Here is a 20,541-nt window from a genome sequence, read left to right on the forward strand (position 1 = left end):
CATGATCCGGGGGACCTGGGATTGAGTCCCGCATAGGGCTCCCCACAGAGAACCTGCTTCTCCCTCTGCCTATGTCTCTGCTCCTCTCTCTCTATCTCTCATGAATAAATAAAATCTTAAAAAATAATAATGATGATAATAATTCACAATAAGGGACACCAAAGAGGCAGGTGTCCCTCATGGACAGAATAGGGATCCTTAGCTCAAATCTTTGCTCAGCGCCCACTTTGTGCCTGGCCCCTTGGTGGGTGATGCTGGAGACACAGTAGTGACCAAGACAGTTCTAGACCTTGCCTGCCGCATGGGGGTGGTGTGGGAGTGGTGGCTTCCAGCCCTTCAACCCAGCGACAGCCCAGAAGGTCAGGGGAAGCACAGGCAGAGTGACCAGATCTGGGATGGAGGAACTGAAAGGACACTGGCGCCCACAGGAACCCAGAGAGGGTAACTGATCCAGCTTAGGGAGGTCAAGAGGGCTTCCTGGGGAAGGGAATGTCTAAGCTGAGACATCCCTATTTTTAAGGGAAAATAGAAGTGAGCAGGGGTCTCCTTCCCCCAGCAGAACCACAGACACACCCCTCTATTTAAGGGGGGAAAGGGGTTCTTCCCTGTTCCCTGTTTGTTCTCCACATACCCCTGCAGCGGTAACTCAGCACTCTCCTTAACAGCACTCCTGGAGGGCAGCCAGGATACCTGACCACATCAGAGTGGCAGCGGAGTGGCGCTTGGGCCCAGCTCAGACACACCCCAGAGCTCAACTTGAGGCTGACAACCCACAGGAAGGGACACTTGATAATAAAAACTGTAAAGGCAACTGCCAGTGATCAAAGGCTGACAATACGCCAGGTCTTGTGATCACAGTGGGCTTTCAGCGAATACTCAGCCTCTCCTGCAGTATTCTCATTAAACAGATGAGAACATTTAGGCTGAAAAAGGGTCCAGTCACACAACAGGCAAGGGACAAATATGAGGGCACCAGGTAGCCAAAAACGCTTTCTTTTTTTTTTTTTAAGATTTTATTTATTTATTAATGAAAGACAGAGAAAGAGAGAGAGAGAGAGAGGCAGAGACACAGGCAGAGGGAGAAGCAGGCCCCATACAGGGAGTCCGACGTGGGACTTGATCCCAGGTCTCCAGGATCAGGCCCCGGGCTGCAGGCGGCGCTAAACCGCTGAGCTACCCGGGCTGCCCAACGCTTGTTTTCTTAATAAAATACTGTGAATATTACAAAATATTAATGGAAGAGGGGCACCTGGGTGGCTCAGTGGTTGAGCATCTCCTTTTTGCTCAGGGTGTGATTCCAGAGTCCTGGGATCAAGTCCCGCATGGGGATCCCCACAGGGAGTCTACTTCTCATTCTGCCTATGTCTCTCCCACTCTCTGTGTCTCTCATGAGTAAATAAATAAGTAAATAAATAAATAAAATTTAAAAATCATATATATTCATGGAAGAACTTAGAGAGGGTGAGCTTAGGGTGAAAAAATGGTGATGTAGCCCAAGGGATGGATGCTAAGCCAGAGGTGCAGAGGAAGAATGGGGGTACCTCAGTCATGAAAAAAGGATTGCGACTGAGCCAGGACTCATAACTGAGAGACCAGAACAGTCCTCAAGGTTCCTAGAAAAGACAACTTCTCAGAGGAGGAAAGGGAAAGCCACAGTGACAGGGTCACTTGCTGACATCCTTCCGGAGAGCTATCACTGCCCCAAAGTCACTTCTACCATTATTTTTGCCTGAGACAGAGAAGGGGAGAGAAATGGGGAGACTGAGGGACAGAGACTAAGGAAACTTCATTTTTACGGCTCCTCACTTGCCGGTGTGCCTGGGTGTGCTGTGTGTTGCTGGAGGCTGCACAGTGGTTTTGGCAGACAGGGGAAGCCAGGTCGCCACGCAGGAGCGTTTTTATAAATCTGGGGAAATGTCTAAAGATACCTTCAGGGCAGCCCGGGTGGCTCAGCGGTTTAGCGACGCCTTAGGCCCAGGGTGTGATCCTGGAGACCTGGGATCGAGTCCCGCATCGGGCTCCCTGCGTGGAGCCTGCTTCTCCCTCTGCCTATGTCTCTGCCTCTCTCTGTGTGTCTCTCATGAATAAATAAATAAAATCTTTAAAAAAAAAAAAAAGATATCTTCAAAGAAAGACACCTGGTTCTTCCCACCTAACTTCTCAGGAGCCTTCTTCTCTAAATATTCAGCTTAATACCAAAATTGTTAAAGCGTTAAGAGTCCGCACAACTCCGCCCAGCCCCTCGAGAACACAAACGAATTTCTCTCCCACTGCTCCACACCCTTCCCTGGCTCCCCAGTGCTCTCAGCTACCCTAATTGAGCGTCTGTCCAGCGAGAACTGCATTTCCCATCGGCCTCATCGGGCCATGCCTACATTTCCCGTGATGCACAAGACCGCCGGCTCCTGGGCTGTTCTCGGGCCTGCCCTCCCGCCCTTCTAGTGCTGACTCTCGCCTTCCCCCACCGGCCACCAGTCCCCGCCCAATGCCCATTGGCAACTCGTACGGGCCTCCGCGAGGGGCGTGGCCTCCGGCGATCGTGACTCCCATTGGCTGTCGCGTCGTCGGGGGGCCGTGGCTACGGGAGCCGGGCGGGCACATTTCGAACCGTGGCTGGGGCGGCGGCGGCGGCCGTGGGGGCTGCGACGGTGAAGGATGCACCCGGCAGGCTTGGCGGCGGCGGGGACGCCCCGGCAGCGTAAGTGGCGTACGTGGCCGGGCGAGGAGATCGGGGGACGGGGTGGGGGGGGCAAGGGCGTGGCGGGGCCGCCGCGGCAGTTAGCGAGGTCGCTGCAGGTCGGAGGTCACGGGGTCAGGGATCTGGAGCTTCGGGGTGCGCGCAGCGCTGGGATGCCAGGTCCGGGTAGGGGGCGCGTTGGGGACGATTCTTCTTTTCTTTAGGAAATCCCTTTGGAAGAAAACAACTTTGGGCAGGATATTGTGTGATGTGCAGGAAAACGCGGCTTTCATTCATTTGCGGTTACCGATCAGCCTTCTCCCCACCCTTCGGTGGCCTCGGGCTGTCGCCCGCGCTCCCTAGGACAGCGTTCAGAGCCCTTCGGGAGCTGAGAGGGCCATGTTTACCTCTCATTTAAGATTTGGACCTGTATGTCTTGTACTGTTCATCCCTTTCCCCGTCGCTTGTTAATTCGTGTCTCACGTTAAGGTCCTCTTGGTCTCGGCCAGTGTGCTGCATCTCATGTAATCATTCAGCGGATCCTGCCTCAGCTGCCCTTGCGGCCGGCAGGCCCCGTGCTGGAATTTGGGTACCTGGTAGTAAGCAGCGCAGCACTAGTCCTCGTTAACTTAGGAGTCAGAGTTTAGTGGTGAGACTGACACTAAACTCGGAACAAACAAATCAGCAAGACAATCTGGGGAGTAATTAGGGCTGTAAAAGAAAAAATCCAGGGTGTGATGGAGGTTCAGAGGCCTGATGTGCTCACCCCTCCCTTCAGCCACTAATGAGGTGCCTGCTGGCCTGGTGGTGGGTCACCCTGGGGCTCCCGCAGTGCCCAGACAGCCCTGGTTGCTGTCCTCAGGGAGCTACCAGGACAAAGCAGAAGACAGCAAAGTCTAGAGCGATGATGTGCTGAGGAGGGAAGTCCAGGCGGAGGGGTCAGGGCCGGGGTGGAGGGATTGTGGTAGCCCAGATTAGGCATGTGACCCAGACAGGGCCTGTCGGTGAAGCTTCCGGAGAAAGGTTCCTCTAATGATGAGGAATTTGCTTGGAGAAGAGGATTTGTGGCGAGACGCCTGTCTGTGCCAAGTAAACAAGTGGACAGATGAATATATACTTAGGAAATGTGATTAAGTGCTCAGAGGGGAAATGAACCCCTGGATATTGTGAGAAAGAACAAGGTGGGGCTAGGCTTTATACTGAGGAGTGAGGGAGGTCTCGGAGGAGGAAACTCTTGAGCTGAGGCCTCAGTGCGATATTGGCAGATGTTAATCACGGAATGATGTTCCAGGGTGATAGCACTGCATGTTCAAAAGCCTGCGTGGGCTAGACGCTTGGCAGAGCCAGGGCCCAAGAGGCCAGTGTGACTGGGTTCGGTGAGCCCCAAGGGAGGTAGCCAACGAGGGTGGTTGGAGGGGCTGGGGTCATGTAGGGCCTTGTAGGCACATGGATTTTATTCTCAGCACGGGGGGTACTGGTCTTGGGTAGGGGACGTGAAATGTTCCCTTTTGCATTTACGAAGATGATGCTGGCTGCTGACTGGAGAGAAGGCTGGTGGAGCAAGAATGGGCAGGCGCACTTAGGAGGAGGACCTTTATTTTTATTTATTTTTTAAATATTTATTTATTCATGAGAGACACACACACACAGAGGCAGAGACAGGCAGAGGGAGAAGCAGGCTCCATGCAGGGAGCCCGATGTAGGCCTCGATCCCGGGACTCCAGGATCACGCCCCAGGCCGAAGGCAGGCGCCAAACCACTGAGCCACCCAGGGATCCCCTGGAGGAGGACCTTTAAGTCAGGTTCAAGACCACGAAGTCTGAAGGGGGAGGGTACACACTGAGACACAGTGGGTGAGAACTAGCAATTGGACACAAGAAAGAAGGGGAGTCAGGGGCTTAGACTCCGGGGTGAGGGCCCAGGCGCAGCCAGAGTGCACCGTGGGGAGCTGACCAGACCTGGATGTGGGGCCAGAAGAGAAGTGGTGGCTGGAGACCGAACCTACAGCCCAGGGCGCGCCGTGGCTGTGAAAGCTGTGGGTGGGTGAGACTGCTCTAAGTGAGAGGCGAAGCCAGAAATGTGGAAAATTGGGCCACACTGTGTCAGGGAGCCAAAAAAAAAAAAAAAAGAAAAAGAAAGTCATGGGTGTAGAGGGACCCATCCAGAGACCTTCAGCCCCATCAAAACAGGAGTTTTTGTCTTTCTGATCATTGTGTATCCACCATGCCTGCAGGCGAGCCTAACACACCGGGGTGCTCGGAGGTGTTTGTGGGGCTCAGGAAAGGGAGGAGGTGGGCCAGTTGGAGGTTGGCATTTGAGACGGTGGAGTCACATGCTGCTTGAGTCAAATGACAGTGGCCAGAGGCTTCGGCCTGGCAGTGCAGAGGGGCATTTAGGAGGCCAGTAGTGGGGAGCAGAACCCCAAATATCGAGGACTGAGAGGGGGAGTGACAGGGAGGAAGGAAGGGCTTGCACCAAAGCTTTCAGAAGTGGGAGAGGGAGGGGATCCCTGGGTGGCGCAGCGGTTTGGCGCCTGCCTTTGGCCCAGGGCGCGATCCTGGAGACCCGGGATCGAATCCCACGTCGGGCTCCCGGTGCATGGAGCCTGCTTCTCCCTCTGCCTGTGTCTCTGCCTCTCTCTCTCTCTCTGTGACTATCATAAATAAATAAAAATTAAAAAAAAAAAAAAAAAAAAGAAGTGGGAGAGGGAAAGGAAAATGGGCCGCGCCCAGTGCTGCTGGTTCAGGATTGAGCACACCTGGCTCTGTTCTTAGGCTGCAAATAACTGAGAGGAAGAGTCAAGGGACTAGTAATTGGCCATAGGGGACAGGGACCGACACGTTTTATGTGTCAGCCAGGGGCTGAGGAGTTTATGAGTATCACTTGGCCTTGGGCCACTAACTGTTCCACAGAAGAGAGAGTTGAGGCACAGAGTCGGGACAAAGAGGACGGGATTCCTCTCCCCCATCCCACTGTAACGCTCACTCATTCCCTGTGCCCACAGTGGTGCCTGGGACACAGGAGGAGCTCAGTAACTATCTGGTAACATTGCTTATGGGTAGGGGTAAGGGGCTGTGCAGCCAGAGTGCGGGTTCAAATCCGTCCTGTGTTCCCCTTCTCTTCCCTCTTCCTTATCCCACCGCAGCTAAGCATGCCCCCAGCGAGTCCTGTCCCTCGGACCTCCAGAATCTGTCCAGAAGCAGCCCCCTCCCCACCCCTCCATCCCTGTTTCTGTCCCCCCCCCCACTTTGCTACCACTGGAGCAGCTTCCTGCCTCCTCCCCTCCTCCTGCCCCCACCCCCACTGGAAGCCAAGAAGGACCTTTTAAAAACTGGAAACCTGGCTCTGCTTCATGCTATCCAAAGGACTTGGGGGTAAGGGCCTGAGCCCCTCGGGGGCTGGCTTTTCCTGTCTGTGAAGGCGGGCGTGATAGCACTGACACAAATGGGGATGAAATGAGTTAGTCCATAGTGTTAGGGCACAGCCCCGGATGTGGCAAGTGCTCATTGGGGGTTTAATTATTGTAACATCGCCCGGGCCAACCTGGGCTAGAGTCCTGCCCTGACACTCACTTGGTGTGGCCCCGTGCACAGGTCATTTCCTCTGTCGCAGCCTTGGTTGCCACATTTGTAACGTGAGGATGGCCATCTACTCAGGGTTTTCTGTTTTGGTTTGGTGTATTTTTTTTTTTTTACTTGCCCTAAAGAATATTTATTTATTTATTTATTTTACATTTTTTAATTTAAATTCAATTTGCCAAAAAAAAAATAATAATAATAAATTCAATTTGCCAACATATAACACCCAGTGCTCATCCCATCAAGTGCTTGCCTCAGTGCCCGTCACCCAGTTGTTCCTCAGGGTTTTATCAGGCACCCTACTGTAGCCCTGTGTGAGGAGCTGGGGATTCAGCTGTGAAAAGCTCCCCACCTTGGGGTGGGGGGGGGCTCCCATTTTACTGGGGAGACACTGAACAAAATAAATAAAACGGGTAGGCTGTCAGCTTGTGCGGAGCTCTGGATACACGTGAAGCAGGGAAGGGAGGTGGGGTGTGCTGCCGAGGTTGTAGACAAGGTGGTAGGGGAGCCCCCACAGATGGGCAGAAGAGAGCTGGGGCTGGGGTGGGGAAAAGCACCAGAGCGGAGGAACAGCCAGTGCGGAGGCCCCGAGGTGGGAGCGCGCCCAGTGTGTGCGCTGAACATCAAGGCCCACGTGGCTGGAGCACACGGGTGAGGGGAGCCCCAGGGGAGATGCGGACAGGATTCCGGGCACAGTAGGCCGAGTAACATAGTTGCTGTCAACGGCATCGTCGCTGTTGGTACTTGGACGGGCAGGCAGAGGACAGGCCGACAGAGCCGCCCACACTGGACTAGGTGCCCATCCGACCTCCAAACCACCGCCGGCAGGAGAGCACCCACAGAATGAACGAAGCTCCCCACCCTCTTCCCCTGCAGCGTCGAAGCGGAGGATCCCCGTGTCCCAGCCGGGCATGGCTGACCCCCACCAGCTCTTCGATGACACAAGTTCGGCCCAGAGCCGGGGCTACGGGGCCCAGCGGGCTCCCAGCGGCCTGGGCTACCCTGCAGCCTCCGCGTCCCCGCAGGCCGCCTTCCTGGCTGACCCTGTGTCCAACATGGCCATGGCCTACGGGAGCAGCCTGGCCGCACAGGGCAAGGAGCTGGTGGATAAGAACGTGAGTGGGCTGGGCGGGTGGGGTGGGGGGAGGCGGGGGCCAGGAGGCCAGGGCTTCAGGCTTGGGCTCTGCCTCCCTCCAGATCGACCGCTTCATCCCCGTCACCAAGCTCAAGTATTACTTTGCCGTGGACACCATGTATGTGGGCAAAAAGCTGGGCCTGCTCTTCTTCCCCTACCTGCACCAGGTCAGCACTGCCCCCACCGAGGGGAACCGAGTCCGAGGAGGGGGGACGCCTCTGGGGGTGGAGGGTTGGGGGAGAGGGTTTGCCCCAGGAACAGGCTCAGCTCTGGGGGTCTGCTTGCTCCCCTCACTCTGCCCGCAGGACTGGGAAGTGCAGTACCAGCAGGACACTCCCGTGGCCCCCCGCTTTGATGTCAACGCTCCTGACCTCTACATTCCAGGTCTCCCCCTCCCTATCTCCTGCCCCTTCTCCCCCTGGGGGGGCACGCTTAGGGCAGAGGTATAGGTGCCCAATGGCCCAGGATGGTCCGTCTGCCTCTGACCAGTGTCTGTGTGTCTGCCTCCCACAGCTATGGCTTTCATCACTTATGTCTTGGTGGCTGGCCTGGCGCTGGGGACCCAGGATAGGTAAGGGAGGCCTGGAGTAGCCAGAGCGGGGTGAGGCTTGGGGGGCTGAGGGGCAGTCAGGAAGGTCTCTTGGATCTCCTGTCTCGGAACAGCCCCACCGTACTCCCAGTGGGCTCAGGACAGAGCCCTCGGTGTCACCGCCAGCGTCACCCTTTCCTCGCTTTCCACCCATGTGAGCCCATCACTCTGGCCTCCTTAGCAGATGCAGCTCATCCTCACTGCCTCCTAACCAGCTGCCTTGCCCACATACCCTCTGCACCCTGACTCCAACAGCAGCTAGGAAGATCTTGTCTGAGGTGTGGGCCTGGCTACGTCCACCCTGCTCAGAAGCTGCCCATAGCTCTCCCGTCCCCAGATCAAGCCCTGGCTCCTTAGTCTCCCACTGCACGGCCTCCATGCAGCTGCTCTCTGCCCCTCCTCCTCACTCTGCCTCGCCACTCCAGGACTCTTTCCATCTTCCAGACGGCCTGGTGCTGCCTGACCCCTGCCCCAGGGCCTTTGCACACCCAGTTCCCTTAGCTCAGGAGTCTGTTCCTCCCCTGCATCACCTGCTGAGCACCTGCTCACTTGTGATGTCTCCACTCTGGCGTCACTTACTCAGGGAAGTCTTCCCACCCCCCAAATGGGTCAAACCCCCACGTCTCACTCTTAGGTCCCAGTTCATTTCTTCTGTGGCACTGAAAAACAATGGCCATTGGAGTCAATTCATTGTTGAGGCACTGGGGGCAGAGACCACGGTCCTTCTTCCCAGTGAGCTCCTTAGTCCTCTGGCTGCAGCTCAGGTGGCCTCTCCTCTGGGTAGCCCTGACACCTCCTGACTGGGTCAGGCACCTCCCCTGCTCTGTGCTCCCCTCACCCCAGCCCTGACGTCTCTGGGCTGTCACTGAGGACAAGCCTGCCTTCCCTGAGTGAGATTTCCTCGAGGACAGGATCCAGATCCATCTTGGTCACTGTTGAGTCTCCAGCCCCACCCAACACAGGGAGGGTGAACCGGCAGTTGGGGTGACAGAGCTTGGTGCCGGCAGGTTCTCCCCAGACCTCCTTGGGCTGCAGGCAAGCTCTGCGTTGGCCTGGCTGACACTAGAGGTGCTGGCCATCCTGCTCAGTCTCTACCTGGTCACTGTCAACACTGACCTCACCACTATCGACCTGGTGGCCTTCTTGGGCTATAAATACGTTGGGTGAGTACCTCCTTCCCCTCCCCCCGCCTCCAGCCCCAGCCCCCAGGCCTCTTCCTCAGACCGGCCTTCCCCTCTCTTCTCAGGATGATTGGCGGGGTCCTTATGGGCCTGCTCTTTGGGAAGATTGGCTACTACGTGGTGCTGGGGTGGTGCTGCGTGTCTATCTTTGTGTTCATGGTGAGCTGGGGCTCAGGGGAGGATGGGGCTTGAGGGCACAAGCCCTCATATTCGGGGTCCCCTGGAGGCATCCAAGCAGAGCATGTCAGCCTAGGAGTTAAGAGCCACCTTGCCCAACTGAGGAGGCTTAAAGTGGCTATCCCAGCCTGGGGGGTCAGGAGGGCTTCCTGGAAGAGGGGGTGTCCAGTCTGGGGTCTGAAGGAAGAGGAGCCAGCTGCGCTGTTAGGGTGGGCTCTCACCCTCACTCCACTCTTAGGTGGTGACATGGTGGGCTTTCCTGCCAGAATTTCTGTCAGGATGAAAAAGGTTTGGTATCCCTGGAAGTAGCTTCTCTGGGTCCCAAGCAAATCACTTCCTCTCTTTAAATCTTTAGAACTGTTTCCCCTTTTGTAAAAAAAAGAGGAATGATGATAAATGCACCTCAGGGCCCTGGGAAGAGGCCGTGTGAGCCTGTGTGAGGAGCAGGGGGCAAAAACTGGTTGGCCAAATCTGACCCTCAGATAAACTTTGACCTAGATGTCATTGTTTAAAAGTAAAAAAAAAAAAAAAAAAAAAAAAAGCCTTTCAGGCTTATGTCGAAAAACTGTCCTCGCGCCAGCAGCAGCGGTGGCAGCAGCGGTGGCAGCAGCCATGGCCCAGCCCCGCCCCCCCCCTCGGGCAGGGGTCGCGGGGCGCGCATCCCACACCCTCCCGTCTCCCCCAAGGCTCGGGTAGGAGCAAGGCCTCACCGGCCGTTAGAGGAGATGTGGGGGGATCCGAGGCTCCCCACGAGCGGAGACTTGGGCCCGGCGGCCGAGGACTCAAGGCTGAACCCCCCCCCCCGCCCCCAGATCCGGACGCTGCGGCTGAAGATCCTGGCGGAGGCGGCGGCCGAGGGCGTCCCGGTGCGCGGGGCGCGGAACCAGCTGCGCATGTACCTGACCATGGCCGTGGCGGCGGCGCAGCCCCTGCTCATGTACTGGCTCACCTTCCACCTGGTGCGGTGAGGGCGGCCCCGGCCCCCGCCCCGCCCCGCCCCGCCCCCGCCCCCCGAGGTGCCGAGGCCGCCGCCGCACGCGCGGTTCCGGAAACAATAAACCGTGACGGGCTCGGCGAGGCGGCGTCTCCTTGGCGGCGCGGGCGGCCGGCGGGGGCAGGCCCGGCCCGGGCGGGGGAGGGGCGGGGGAGGGGCGGGGGGCGCGCGGGGGGCGAGCGGGAGGCGCGCGGGAGGCGAGCGAGGAGAGGTTTATTGAGACCCGCCCAGGCCCGTCAGTGGGGAGCCTCCTTCTTCGCCTTCCCCTTCTTCTCCTTCTTCTCCTTCTTCTTCTTCACCTTGGGCTTCTCGGCCTTGCCCGGCGAGCTTCCGTGCGGCCCCGGGGCGGCGGCGCGAGGCTGCGGGGCCGCGGGCGGGGGAGAGGAGAGCGGGTTGGGCCGGGGAGGCCGGGCCGGGCCTGTGCCCTCCCCCGGGCGCCTGCTGCGGGGCGGGGGGTCCTACCTTCCCGTCATGGTCGGAGTCGCTGGAGCTGCCGCTGCTGCTGCTGGAGTCCGAGCTGCGGTGGCCGTGGCCCTGCCAGTTGGAGGCGCGGCGGTGAGGCCAGGAGCCCGGCCCCGGCCCCGGCCCAAGGCGGCCGCCCCCGCCCCAGGGGGGACTTACCCTCGGTTTATCCGCCGACGCGCCCTGAGCTTTGGGGGCGCTGTGTTTGTGGTCTCCCACCTGGCCTGTCCCGTGGGGCTTCTTGGAGTCCAGGGCTGTGGAGAGAAGTCGGGTGGGTTGGTGCGGGGGCGGTGGGCGGGATGCGCCCCTGGAGGAGGTTTCTGGGGCGTAGCCTGGCCCGCTGCGCCTCGGATGCCCGTCTTCCCAGGAGCGCACCTGCGGTCAGGTCGAACTCCATGGTGGGGAGACGAGGTCTGTGGGGAGGCCGCCGGGGGCCTGGGTAGTGCCCGAGGGCAGGGGGCAGGCCGTGGGGAGGAGCAGTGGGAACTGCCCGCCCAGGGACTTCTGGGGAGCCCCACCCCACCTTGTTCAGATTCCTGAGCCTGACTCACAGCCCCTCCCCAGCACCACCCAACTTCTCTGGGAAACGGGGGTTGGGGGGTGGACAGTTAAGGGCTAAGTTTCCACCCCCCCCCGAGCCTTGGCGAGGGAGGGGGGACTGTGTGGGCAGCTGTAGACTTCTGGGAGAGGGGCTGCAGCTGTCCCCTGCTTCCCCCAAGAGGCTCTGATGCCTGCTTTGGAAGAAATGAGAGGGAGGGTCCCGCCCTGTGCCCCGTGCCCCGTCCCGTCATCATGCTGACACTGTACTCACTGCGGGCCAGGCACTGTTCAAGGGCTGCACGCACAGTAACTCACTTTCACAACCTCTGAAGGGGCAAAGAGCAGGAGCTGGTCCTCCTGAATTTGAGGACCGTGTCACTTAGTAGTGAGGTGAGCTCAGGAAAGACTTAGCCTCTCCGTGCCTCCGTTTCTTCATCTGTATACAGCAGGTACCATATGGGGTTGTTGTAATGAATTAATTTTCTAGAACCATGCCTGGCAAGATAAGGTTTGGGGTTTTTTAATCAGAAGGTAGGTATCATTACTACCCCTATTTTACAGATGAGAAAACTGAGGGACCAAGTAAGTAAGACAGTGGAGGGCAAATATAGTGTGAATGCCTAGAACTGGGATCCACAGCCAGACTCAGGTCCAGGGCTCTGGCCCCTGGGGCTCTCCCTGGAGGGTGGTCAGCCGCAGGGGTAGCTGTGAGCCCCGCCTGCCCTCCCCATGCTGGCCTGGGCCAGGCAGGCCGGGCGGGGGGGGGGGGGGGGGGGGGCGGGGGGGGACGAGCCACTTGCTCCCATTGCTGTGAGGCTAAGTGTCCTTCGCGAATCCCTCTGGGACACAGCTCTGCCACCAGCAGCTGGGCTGCCGTCCAGGCAGGAGTCATTCATGGCTGACGCCTGGGGATGATGATGACGACCATGTGTACTCCGGTCTCTGGTCCAAAGTGCATTCCTGGGAGAGGCCTCCCCTGGGTGCTGGCTCCACACGGCCTATCGCTTTCACCTCTTTCCCCTGCTTGATGACCAGCTTAGCCCTTAAAGACAATAAAATGTTATCTTTATGGTCCATTCCTTCAGCTTATGTTTGTTGACTACCTACTAGGTGCCCAGGACGGTTCAGGTGCTGCGGATACAAAGGTTAATTTAATTAAACCAGCAAACATCCCAGCCTCACGGGATTAGCTCTCTATTGGGGGAAACAAGTGTACGGAATGTTAGAAAACAACAGGAAACTAAGGTGTCCGGTGAGTTGGTAAATGGAGAGACAAAATGTGAATATCTACGTGGCGGAACACTACTCCGCCATAAAAAGGAAATGAACTGACATACAGTGCATCGTGCATGAGCCTCAGAAACATTCTGCGAGGGATCCCTGGGTGGCGCAGCGGTTTAGCACCTGCCTTTGGCCCAGGGCGCGATCCTGGACACCCGGGATCAAATCCCACGTCGGGCTCCCGGTGCATGGAGCCTGCTTCTCCCTCTGTCTATGTCTCTGCCTCTCTCTCTCTCTCTCTCTCTCACTGTGTGCCTATCATAAATAAATAAAATAAAATAAAATAAAATAATTAAAAAAAAAAAAAAGAAACATTCTGCGAGGTGAACGAAGCCAGACACCAAGGAGTCCATGCTGTAGGAGTGTTCGCATTTAGTGTTCAGAGAAGGGTTATTGAGACAGCAGGTGGCGGGTTGCTGGGAACTACGTGGGGAATGGGGATTAACTAATTGTAGAGGATGAAAATACATCCGAAAATGCCCTTCTCTCTGTGTCTCTCATTCATAAATAAAAATAAATAAATAAATAACAACTGGGGGCGCCTGGATGGCACAATTGGTTAAGCATCCCACTCCTGGTTTCAGCCCAGGTTGTGAACTCAGTGTCGTGGGACCAAGCCCCATGTCTTCGCTGAGCGCAGAGCCTACTTAAGATTATCTCTCCCTGGGTGGCGCAGCGGTTTAGCGCCTGCCTTTGGCCCAGGGCGCGATCCTGGAGATCCGGGATCGAATCCCACGTCGGGCTCCCGGTGCATGGAGCCTGCTTCTCCCTCTGCCTATGTCTCTGCCTCTCTCTCTCTCTCTCTCTCTGTGTGACTATCATGAATAAAAAAAAAAAAAAGATTATCTCTCCCCCCAGGCTTGCTCTCTCTGAAAATAAATCTTTAAAAAAATTAACCCCTGAAGTGTACTTTTGAAATGGGTAAGTTTATGTAACTTATGCCTCAATAAAGGCTGTATTTTAAAAAGCAATATGCACTAAGGAGAGAGCAAGAAAGGGGGCTAGGTAATAACTACATGGTATTTTGGGGAGAGGCTGGATTTTATTTTTTTTAAGATAGATTTATTCATGAGAGAGAGAGAGGGAGAGACACAGGCAGAGGGAGAAGCAGGCTCCATGCAGGGAGCCTGACGTGGGACTCATCCGGGTCTCCAGGATCACACCCTGGGCTGAAGGCCGCGCTAAACCACTGAGCCACCGGGGCTGCCAGAGAGGTTGGATTTTAGTTGCCAAGGAAAGCTTCACTCAAGTCTTTTTTGAATAAAGATCTTAAGATGAGGAGATAAGCCATGCAAACACAGGGAGGTAGTGTTCTAGGCAGTGGGAATACAAGTGCAAAAGATCCTGAGGCAGGAATGTACCTGAGTGATGAACTACAAGGGCTTCAGAGTGGTGGTGAGAATGGAGGGGAAGACATAGGAGATGAAGAGGGATTGTGGGGTGGAGCGGGGGGCTTGTACATCGGAGACCTTTGATCTTTACTCTGAGTGAAAAGAGGTGGTGAATGATGACTGGCTTTATGCACAACTGGATGCAGGATATGAGAAAACGTGTTTTTCCAGGCAAAACAAATTCCCTGGGGGTTAGGGACGGTTTTTTTTTTGCTCAGCAACCAGAACAGCAGGACTTGGAATTTGGTGCTCACTAACATCTGGTGAAATAGTGAGGTTACCTGATACCAGGCACTCTGCTAACGAACGTCATGGCAGGTTACAGCAGGCACAGAGTACCTAAGAGTTTGGGTTGTGGAGGGTCAGGTGCTCACTGGAATCCTCCCTCTACTTCTTACTGCTCTATGAATAAATAAGTCAGCCACCCTGCACCTCAGTTTTGTCCTCTGTAAAATGGAAGACTTCCACTCATAAGGTGACCGTTGTGTCTGGAGCCTGCCTGGCACAGGGTAAATAGATACTCAGTAAATGTTAGTTTTATTATTCATATTCACAAGCACAACCTCATATGATTACTTGTGAAGCTGGCAGTAGGATCCCATGTTCTGTATGAGGCAGTTGAGCTTCAAAAAGAAGGTTTTGTGCCCAAGGACACTGGGCTAGTAGATCGCAGAGCGGTAGTGGGAGACCTTCCAGACCCAAGATGAAGTAGCTCTTTACTACTTTGCTAAGATTGTGGAAAGGGTGAGGGGGTCTGGAGAAGAGCACGCCTGATGCTCCAAATTCCCCTCTATTCACTCCTGTATTAGTTAGGAGGTGGCTGCTGTTAGGCCAGAAAGAGCATTAACAAGATAGCTTCACTTTTTCTCCCATAAAATCACCCAGGGACCTGGGCTCCTAACTCTGGTTGCTCTGCATCCTTCCCGGGTGTTGCCCGTGAACATACAGGGGAGCTGGATTCTTGGGAAGGGAAAGGGCGAGTAGAGGGCACACCAGTTCCTATTAAGGACCCCACCTGGAAGCAGCACGTCCCTCTGCTGAAGAGACTAGGAAATTACAGCACCTTGCTGGGCAGCTGTGTACCTAGAGAAAACCTGGGGACTTCTTTACTGAAAGGAAGAAGGGGATATGGACACAGGAGCCTGTGTATCACTACTCCCCATTGGGGGCAGTGAATATACCCATTCTCTTGTTCTAACCCAGAAGACTTACAAACGGAGGTGAGGGCAGCCTGGGTGGCTCAGTGGTTTAGTGCTGCCTTTGGCCCAGGGCATGATCCTGGAGACGGGGGATCGAGTCCCACATTGGGCTCCCTGCTCCCTCCTCTCGCTCTCTGTGTGTCTCTCGTGAATAAATAAAATCTAAAAAAACAAAAAACAAATGGAGGCCAGATTAGAGCTGAGAAGGTGAACCCAAGATGCTTAATGAGAAGATGGTGTGAGGGCCTAAGTATGTCCAGCCTTCTGCTCTTCAGAGAACACCCCCTGCTGTTCAGTACTCATCTAGGTGCCACCAGGCGCAGGGACAAGAGCTTCTGTCCCTCCCCAGGCCCTGCCTGCCCCTGACTGGTAATGCCTCTGCCCTCCTCTGCTTGCTTCCTCATTGACTTGGTCCTAAGCAACGCCTTCTTTGTAGGAAGAAGGGACTTGTGTTCCCAACTGGCCTGCAATACTGCCATTCACTACTAGACTGGCTTTCTCTTTCTCTAATGTTTCACAGCAGACATTCTTTGGAGGGTCACTCCAACCCTGAAGTTTTTACTTAATCTCTGCAATTTAGGAGGAGATTGCTGGATGCCAACTTCAGTGGCTAGGGAAGCCAAGATGGGGTAGGACCAAGGAGTGGGTGGCTGGGGCACAGCCTTCCATGGGCATCCTGCACCCCTACACATGAGGAAAAAGCACTGCTGCAAGGCCTACTTTCATCTCTGTCCTGAAGTTTATCTGAACAGAGCACCCTGGTCCTATAAACATCATAATCCCTATACGAAAACGTTTTCTTTGAACTTAACCACGTCCCAGGAGATGGATGACTTTAAGTGCACAGTACGTAGGGACTCAGTTTCCTCTGTCCCAAGACTAAAGTGTGGCACTGGCCCTGGGCATTCTGGAACACTAATGATCAGAACTTCTTGATGGGCCCCCCTTTGGGGGCATGCTAAGGGGCTGACAGCCCGGCTACAGAAAGCCAAACTTGGCCACCACCCAACTGACTGTTGTGTCTGGGATTTTATTTCACTCTATTTGCAAGTTAACAAGTTAGCTGGTAACTGTTTCCAAAATGCTGGCAGAGGCCTTGAGATTCCTGGGTCAGAGGCAGAGCTTTCTTACTCCCAGCAAGCAGCTTAAGCATCAGCAGGTTGGTTCCCTCTGCCCCATGGGGGCAATGGGTTGTACCACAGGAGCAGGACATGAGCTCTGGAGACCTGGCCCTTTATAGTAAGAAGCAGGCAAGCCTGCTTTGTCCCACAGGGAGCCACTCTCTCATCCCTCTAGGTGCTCGCTGCAAACCCAACCCGGAGGGCAGCCCCGGGTGGCTCAGCGGTTTAGTACCTGCCTTCTGCCCAGGTGTGATCCTGGAGTTCCAGGATCGAGTCCCTCATCAGGCTCCCTGTATGGGGTCTGCTTCTCCCTCTGCCTGTGTCTCTCATGAATAAATAAAATCTTAAAAAAAAAAAAAAATACAACCAACCCTGAGAGACTGCCGAGGTAAGCAGTGGTCAGGGTCACATATTTTTGGCGCACCCAAGATTCCTGATAGCATGAGACAGACCCCCCTGGATGACTGTCTCTGCCAACAATCCAGCCGTCCTGCCACCCCGGTGAATTTTCACACAAGAATGCCACTCTGATAAATCTAACAGAGCTTGAGAGCGAATTCATTCAATTCCTCTCAGACAGCATTTAATTAAAGTGACCCAGGAACAGGACTCCAAGGAGCAGTGAGTCCTGCTAAGACACCAACCTGCCGGCCAGGGTCCTGGAGCTTTCCAGCTGTGTAGGAACAGGCATCCTGCAGACAGCCAGGATGTAGTCTAAGACTAGTCTATAATCCATTAGGACCCACACAAGGGACTTCAGGCTGACCTGTGGCTCTTCGGTATCATTACCAATAATTACAAGGCCCCAAAGCAACCCTCATGCCCAATGGGGAGACACTGTGGCTCATTCTTTTCCACCTGCAAGCACATAGAATACTGGGGCACAGGGCACTGCAGTTCAGGATTTGTCAAGCTGGTCTTGGACCACCACATGGGCAGTGCCACTGAATAGTTGCAGCCTCAACCACCATCTATGTATGGCATAGCCCGGGGTTGCTTGGGCCTCAGAAGTGTGATTTTTATCATACAGACTGGAACAAGGCTGTGCAAGTTTTATCATAGACTGGAACAAGGCTGTGCAGGTCCATGTGTTTGTAAATGTCTAGGGTAGGGCCCACATTGAGGAGCTGCCACTGATGGCACCGGGCACAGCAGAATTGTCTGGGACTGACCATGTTGACAGGCCACACTGCCAGGTGCAGGGCTCAGGGCACTAGGAGATTGGCAGATTGTAGTGCTGGATTTAAACGACAGAGCCCTAGTGGCACCTCCTACTGTCCAGGATCTGAAGTGTTCCTTCCCCGAGGGTGTCCCATCCCAGCAGGTACAGCTGCACCTCTTCTATCACCTACTCACACCCAGACCTTCTGTTTGGGAGGGTCACATGTGAATGTTCATTGTTACAGACACCATATGGATCACTGCAGGGAGACTTGGCAAGCAGGGCACTCAACAACCCAGTGATCACTATCTTCATAATGTAGGACCAGTACCAGTCCAAGGAAGTATCCAGGCAGGCTCAAAATCCCTGAGGCCCCTTCCGGTCAGCCTGCCACCCAGAGGGTGCACCAATTAGGTGGGCCTGGACTTGACACTAGAGGGGAGAAAGATGCATCACACAGAAATGAGGAAGAATCCCAAATTTTCAAAATAGCCTAATGTAGCTCCCAACCCCTTTGACCTGACCGTTACCCAGGAGATGGCCTAGAAATAACCCCTTTCTAGGGACAGGCATGTCCCCTGAACAAACTCTTTACTGAAGCGTGTGGAGGGGACAATGACAGGTCTTTGTTGAATGGACTTTTTTAAAGCCCACTCCACCTCTACATGATATGAGCAGCCTGAGGATGACAAAGGCTGTGAAATGGCCACTGAATACCTTGGCTACTGGCCCACTGTTGGGCAGCCTTTCCAAAGGAGCACCACTGTTAGCCCATAAATGGTTCAGAAAATCCCAAACAGGCAGTTTAGTTTCAAGGGCCACAGTGGTGACACAGGAGCTGGCTGGCCAGACATGAATGGCAGCACCACAGCCTGGAAAAGCATCGCACACAGTGAGACACCACTGGCAGGCAGGGTCCAAAGGTCCAAGGCAGTCAGTCGGTCAGCCAGGAGCCAGCAGGCCACGGGGCCTCCAAACCATGAGACAAGTGGGACACATTTTGGCAGAAGGGAGTCAGCATGACTTCTGCACCGGAAACACAAAGGTACACTATATGAAAAACCTAAAGTTCAAATGGCCTTGATGGTGTTAAGAGAAGTCACTTGATCTTCCTACTGCAAAATTAAAGTGATTCCCAACCATTTCTTTTAAAATCCCAGCACAGGGGCACTTCATTGGCTCAGTCAGTGAAGCTTGCGACTCTTGATCTTGGGGTCGTGAGTTCAAGTCCCACACTGGGTATAGAGAGGACATAAAATCTTTAAAAATGAAAATAAAATCCACTTTTTTTTTCACATTAAGTTATGGAGAAAGAACTCTTGAGTAGGTAGAGAAAGGCCCCCTGCTCAGCCAGAGGCATCACTAGGCCTGAGGTCCCACATAGGGTCCCACATGAGGGTACAAAGGAGAGCTGCCAGCTACTGACAGACAAGTAGGCAGAGGTGGACACCAGCCCCCTGAAGGAGGTTCCCTTGCTGAGCATTTCCCTTCGTCGACCCAGCACCTATGATCTCACATAACCCTCATGCTCACCCAGAGTACAGGTGAGGAAATGGGACATTCAAAGGAGCTGAGTGATCCGCTCACTGCTGCACACCTGGAATGGTGGGTGGAGAGTCTCTTCCTGGTGCCTTTTTCTGGACCAAAGGCTCTCGCAGAACTGGGTCTTGATCTATCTGGGATATAGCAGGCAGCTTTCATCTGCTCACCATCGTCTCTGAGGCCAGATTGCCAGGTTGCCTAGAAGGCTTGGCAGGGAGGGCCAGAATCCCTGAGCAATGTCTCCCATAAATGAGGAAGGCTGCAAAGGAGGACATGAGATATTTGTCCAACTTGCCTCTGGAATAGTTTTCTAAGCCCTATGGGATTGGGATGCATGTCTCTTCCCCAATACACAAAATGTGATCTTTCTGGCCTGAGGGGTTTTCTAGGAAGGGTGAAGGACGGAGGCCTTGCCAGCTTCCCCACCTATGCTAGTGGAGGCCCCAGGCTGCCTGGCTGATCCCATGGGTTCCCCCAATGCTGTTCCATGTTCAGGACTACATGTTTGGACAATGGGGAGAAAGAAAAGAAGGGCTTCCAGAGTCTAGAGACAGGAAGGGAACACCCACAGGTAGGCAGAATTGCAGCCAAGCTTGGAGGCCAAATTCAGCCAGGAGGTATCCTGTCCCCATTTCACTGCAGAGGCAGGTGGGAGACCTGAGGAAGACTGTAGAACTGCGGGGAGAGGGGAGAGAGGACAGTCACAGATGCCAAAATGACTGGTCATTTTGCCACCCCAATCTCAGGAAGTTTTCGGTCTTCCCCTGGACAGGATGCATCCTCACTCCAATCCTCCTGCATCCTAAAAGGCAGTGTTTCAAGGTATGGGTTAGTCCACATTGGGTCATTATTATTATTTTTTTTAAATTTTTATTTATTTATGATAGTCACACACACAGAGAGAGAGAGAGAGGCAGAGACATAGGCAGAGGGAGAAGCAGGCTCCATGCACCAGGAGCCCGACGTAGGATTCGATCCTCGGTCTCCAGGATCGCACCCTGGGCCAAAGGCAGGCACCAAACCGCTGCGCCACCCAGGGATCCCTGGGTCATTATTTAAACAATAGGGGTGCCTGGCTGGCTCAGTCAGTTAAACGGCTGCCTTCAGCTCATGATCCCAGGGTCCTAGGATTGAGCCCTGTGTCAGACTACCCACAGGGAAACTGCTCCTTCCTCTACCTATGTCTCCCATGAATGAATAAATCTTTTTTTAAAAAATTAAATAAATAAGTAAACAACAGCAACAAAGCAAAAACCAATTCAGTGGGATATGGCTAGAATTTATCAAACGTGACATAGAAGGAAATGCCAGAGATTCCTGAAGGTGGTAAGGCTAAGTGTTGTTTGGTGAAAATTTATTTACGGGCACTCAGTTGCAATGTAAGATATTCATTCAAAAAGATCTGAAAGATGAGATTTTTTTCTACAATGGGACATCTCACATAGTGTTGTGTGTTAATTTTGGCAGAGTTTAAATCAGCAATCCCATAAAGAAAGCAAGCACTTGCTGAAA

The 20,541-nt window shown here is 54.5% G+C and overlaps 2 protein-coding genes across 4 annotated transcripts; one reads left to right on the forward strand and one right to left on the reverse strand.

Moving 5' to 3' along the window:
• Positions 1–2,537: 2,537 nt before the first annotated feature.
• On the forward strand, positions 2,538–12,409 carry YIF1B (Yip1 interacting factor homolog B, membrane trafficking protein). Of its 3 annotated transcripts, none has more exons than XM_077853230.1 (8): positions 2,538–2,698; positions 7,132–7,370; positions 7,453–7,557; positions 7,696–7,774; positions 7,904–7,961; positions 8,987–9,142; positions 9,226–9,319; positions 10,150–12,409. In XM_077853230.1, the coding sequence occupies exons 1-8, from the start codon at positions 2,656–2,658 to the stop codon at positions 10,303–10,305; spliced, it is 930 nt and encodes a 309-aa protein (XP_077709356.1). In that variant the 5' UTR covers positions 2,538–2,655; the 3' UTR covers positions 10,306–12,409. The 3 variants fall into 3 exon arrangements, with proteins under 3 accessions (XP_077709356.1, XP_077709347.1, XP_077709368.1); XM_077853221.1 differs by having other exon boundaries at positions 2,562–2,707; XM_077853242.1 differs by lacking the exon at positions 2,538–2,698 and adding an exon at positions 2,745–2,857.
• Positions 10,528–15,366, reverse strand: C1H19orf33 (chromosome 1 C19orf33 homolog). Its single transcript, XM_077853276.1, has 5 exons — positions 15,218–15,366; positions 11,169–12,375; positions 10,953–11,047; positions 10,794–10,865; positions 10,528–10,690 (listed from the first exon to the last, which is right to left on the reverse strand). Exons 2-5 carry the CDS (start codon positions 11,188–11,190, stop codon positions 10,568–10,570), a joined length of 312 nt encoding a protein of 103 aa, XP_077709402.1. The 5' UTR covers positions 11,191–12,375; positions 15,218–15,366; the 3' UTR covers positions 10,528–10,567.
• Positions 15,367–20,541: the final 5,175 nt, after the last annotated feature.

The sequence above is a fragment of the Canis aureus genome, chromosome 1 (assembly GCF_053574225.1).
Source record: "Canis aureus isolate CA01 chromosome 1, VMU_Caureus_v.1.0, whole genome shotgun sequence".
Taxonomy (NCBI): domain Eukaryota; kingdom Metazoa; phylum Chordata; class Mammalia; order Carnivora; family Canidae; genus Canis; species Canis aureus.

Bases quoted from the DNA above. Each gene is read 5' to 3' on its own strand.
- C1H19orf33 (XM_077853276.1), bottom strand. From the start codon at position 11,190: ATGGAGTTCGACCTGACCGCAG. The intron at 10,866-10,952 runs GTAAGTCCCCCC...TCCAACTGGCAG, and splicing joins CGTCGGCGGATAAACCGAGG to GGCCACGGCCACCGCAGCTC. The intron at 10,691-10,793 runs GTAGGACCCCCC...GCGGCCCCGCAG, and splicing joins ACTCCGACCATGACGGGAAG to CCTCGCGCCGCCGCCCCGGG.
- YIF1B (XM_077853221.1), top strand. From the start codon at position 2,656: ATGCACCCGGCAGGCTTGGCGGCGGCGGGGACGCCCCGGCAGCGTAAG. The intron at 7,962-8,986 runs GTAAGGGAGGCC...TGGTGCCGGCAG, and splicing joins GCGCTGGGGACCCAGGATAG to GTTCTCCCCAGACCTCCTTG. The intron at 9,320-10,149 runs GTGAGCTGGGGC...CCCCGCCCCCAG, and splicing joins TGTCTATCTTTGTGTTCATG to ATCCGGACGCTGCGGCTGAA.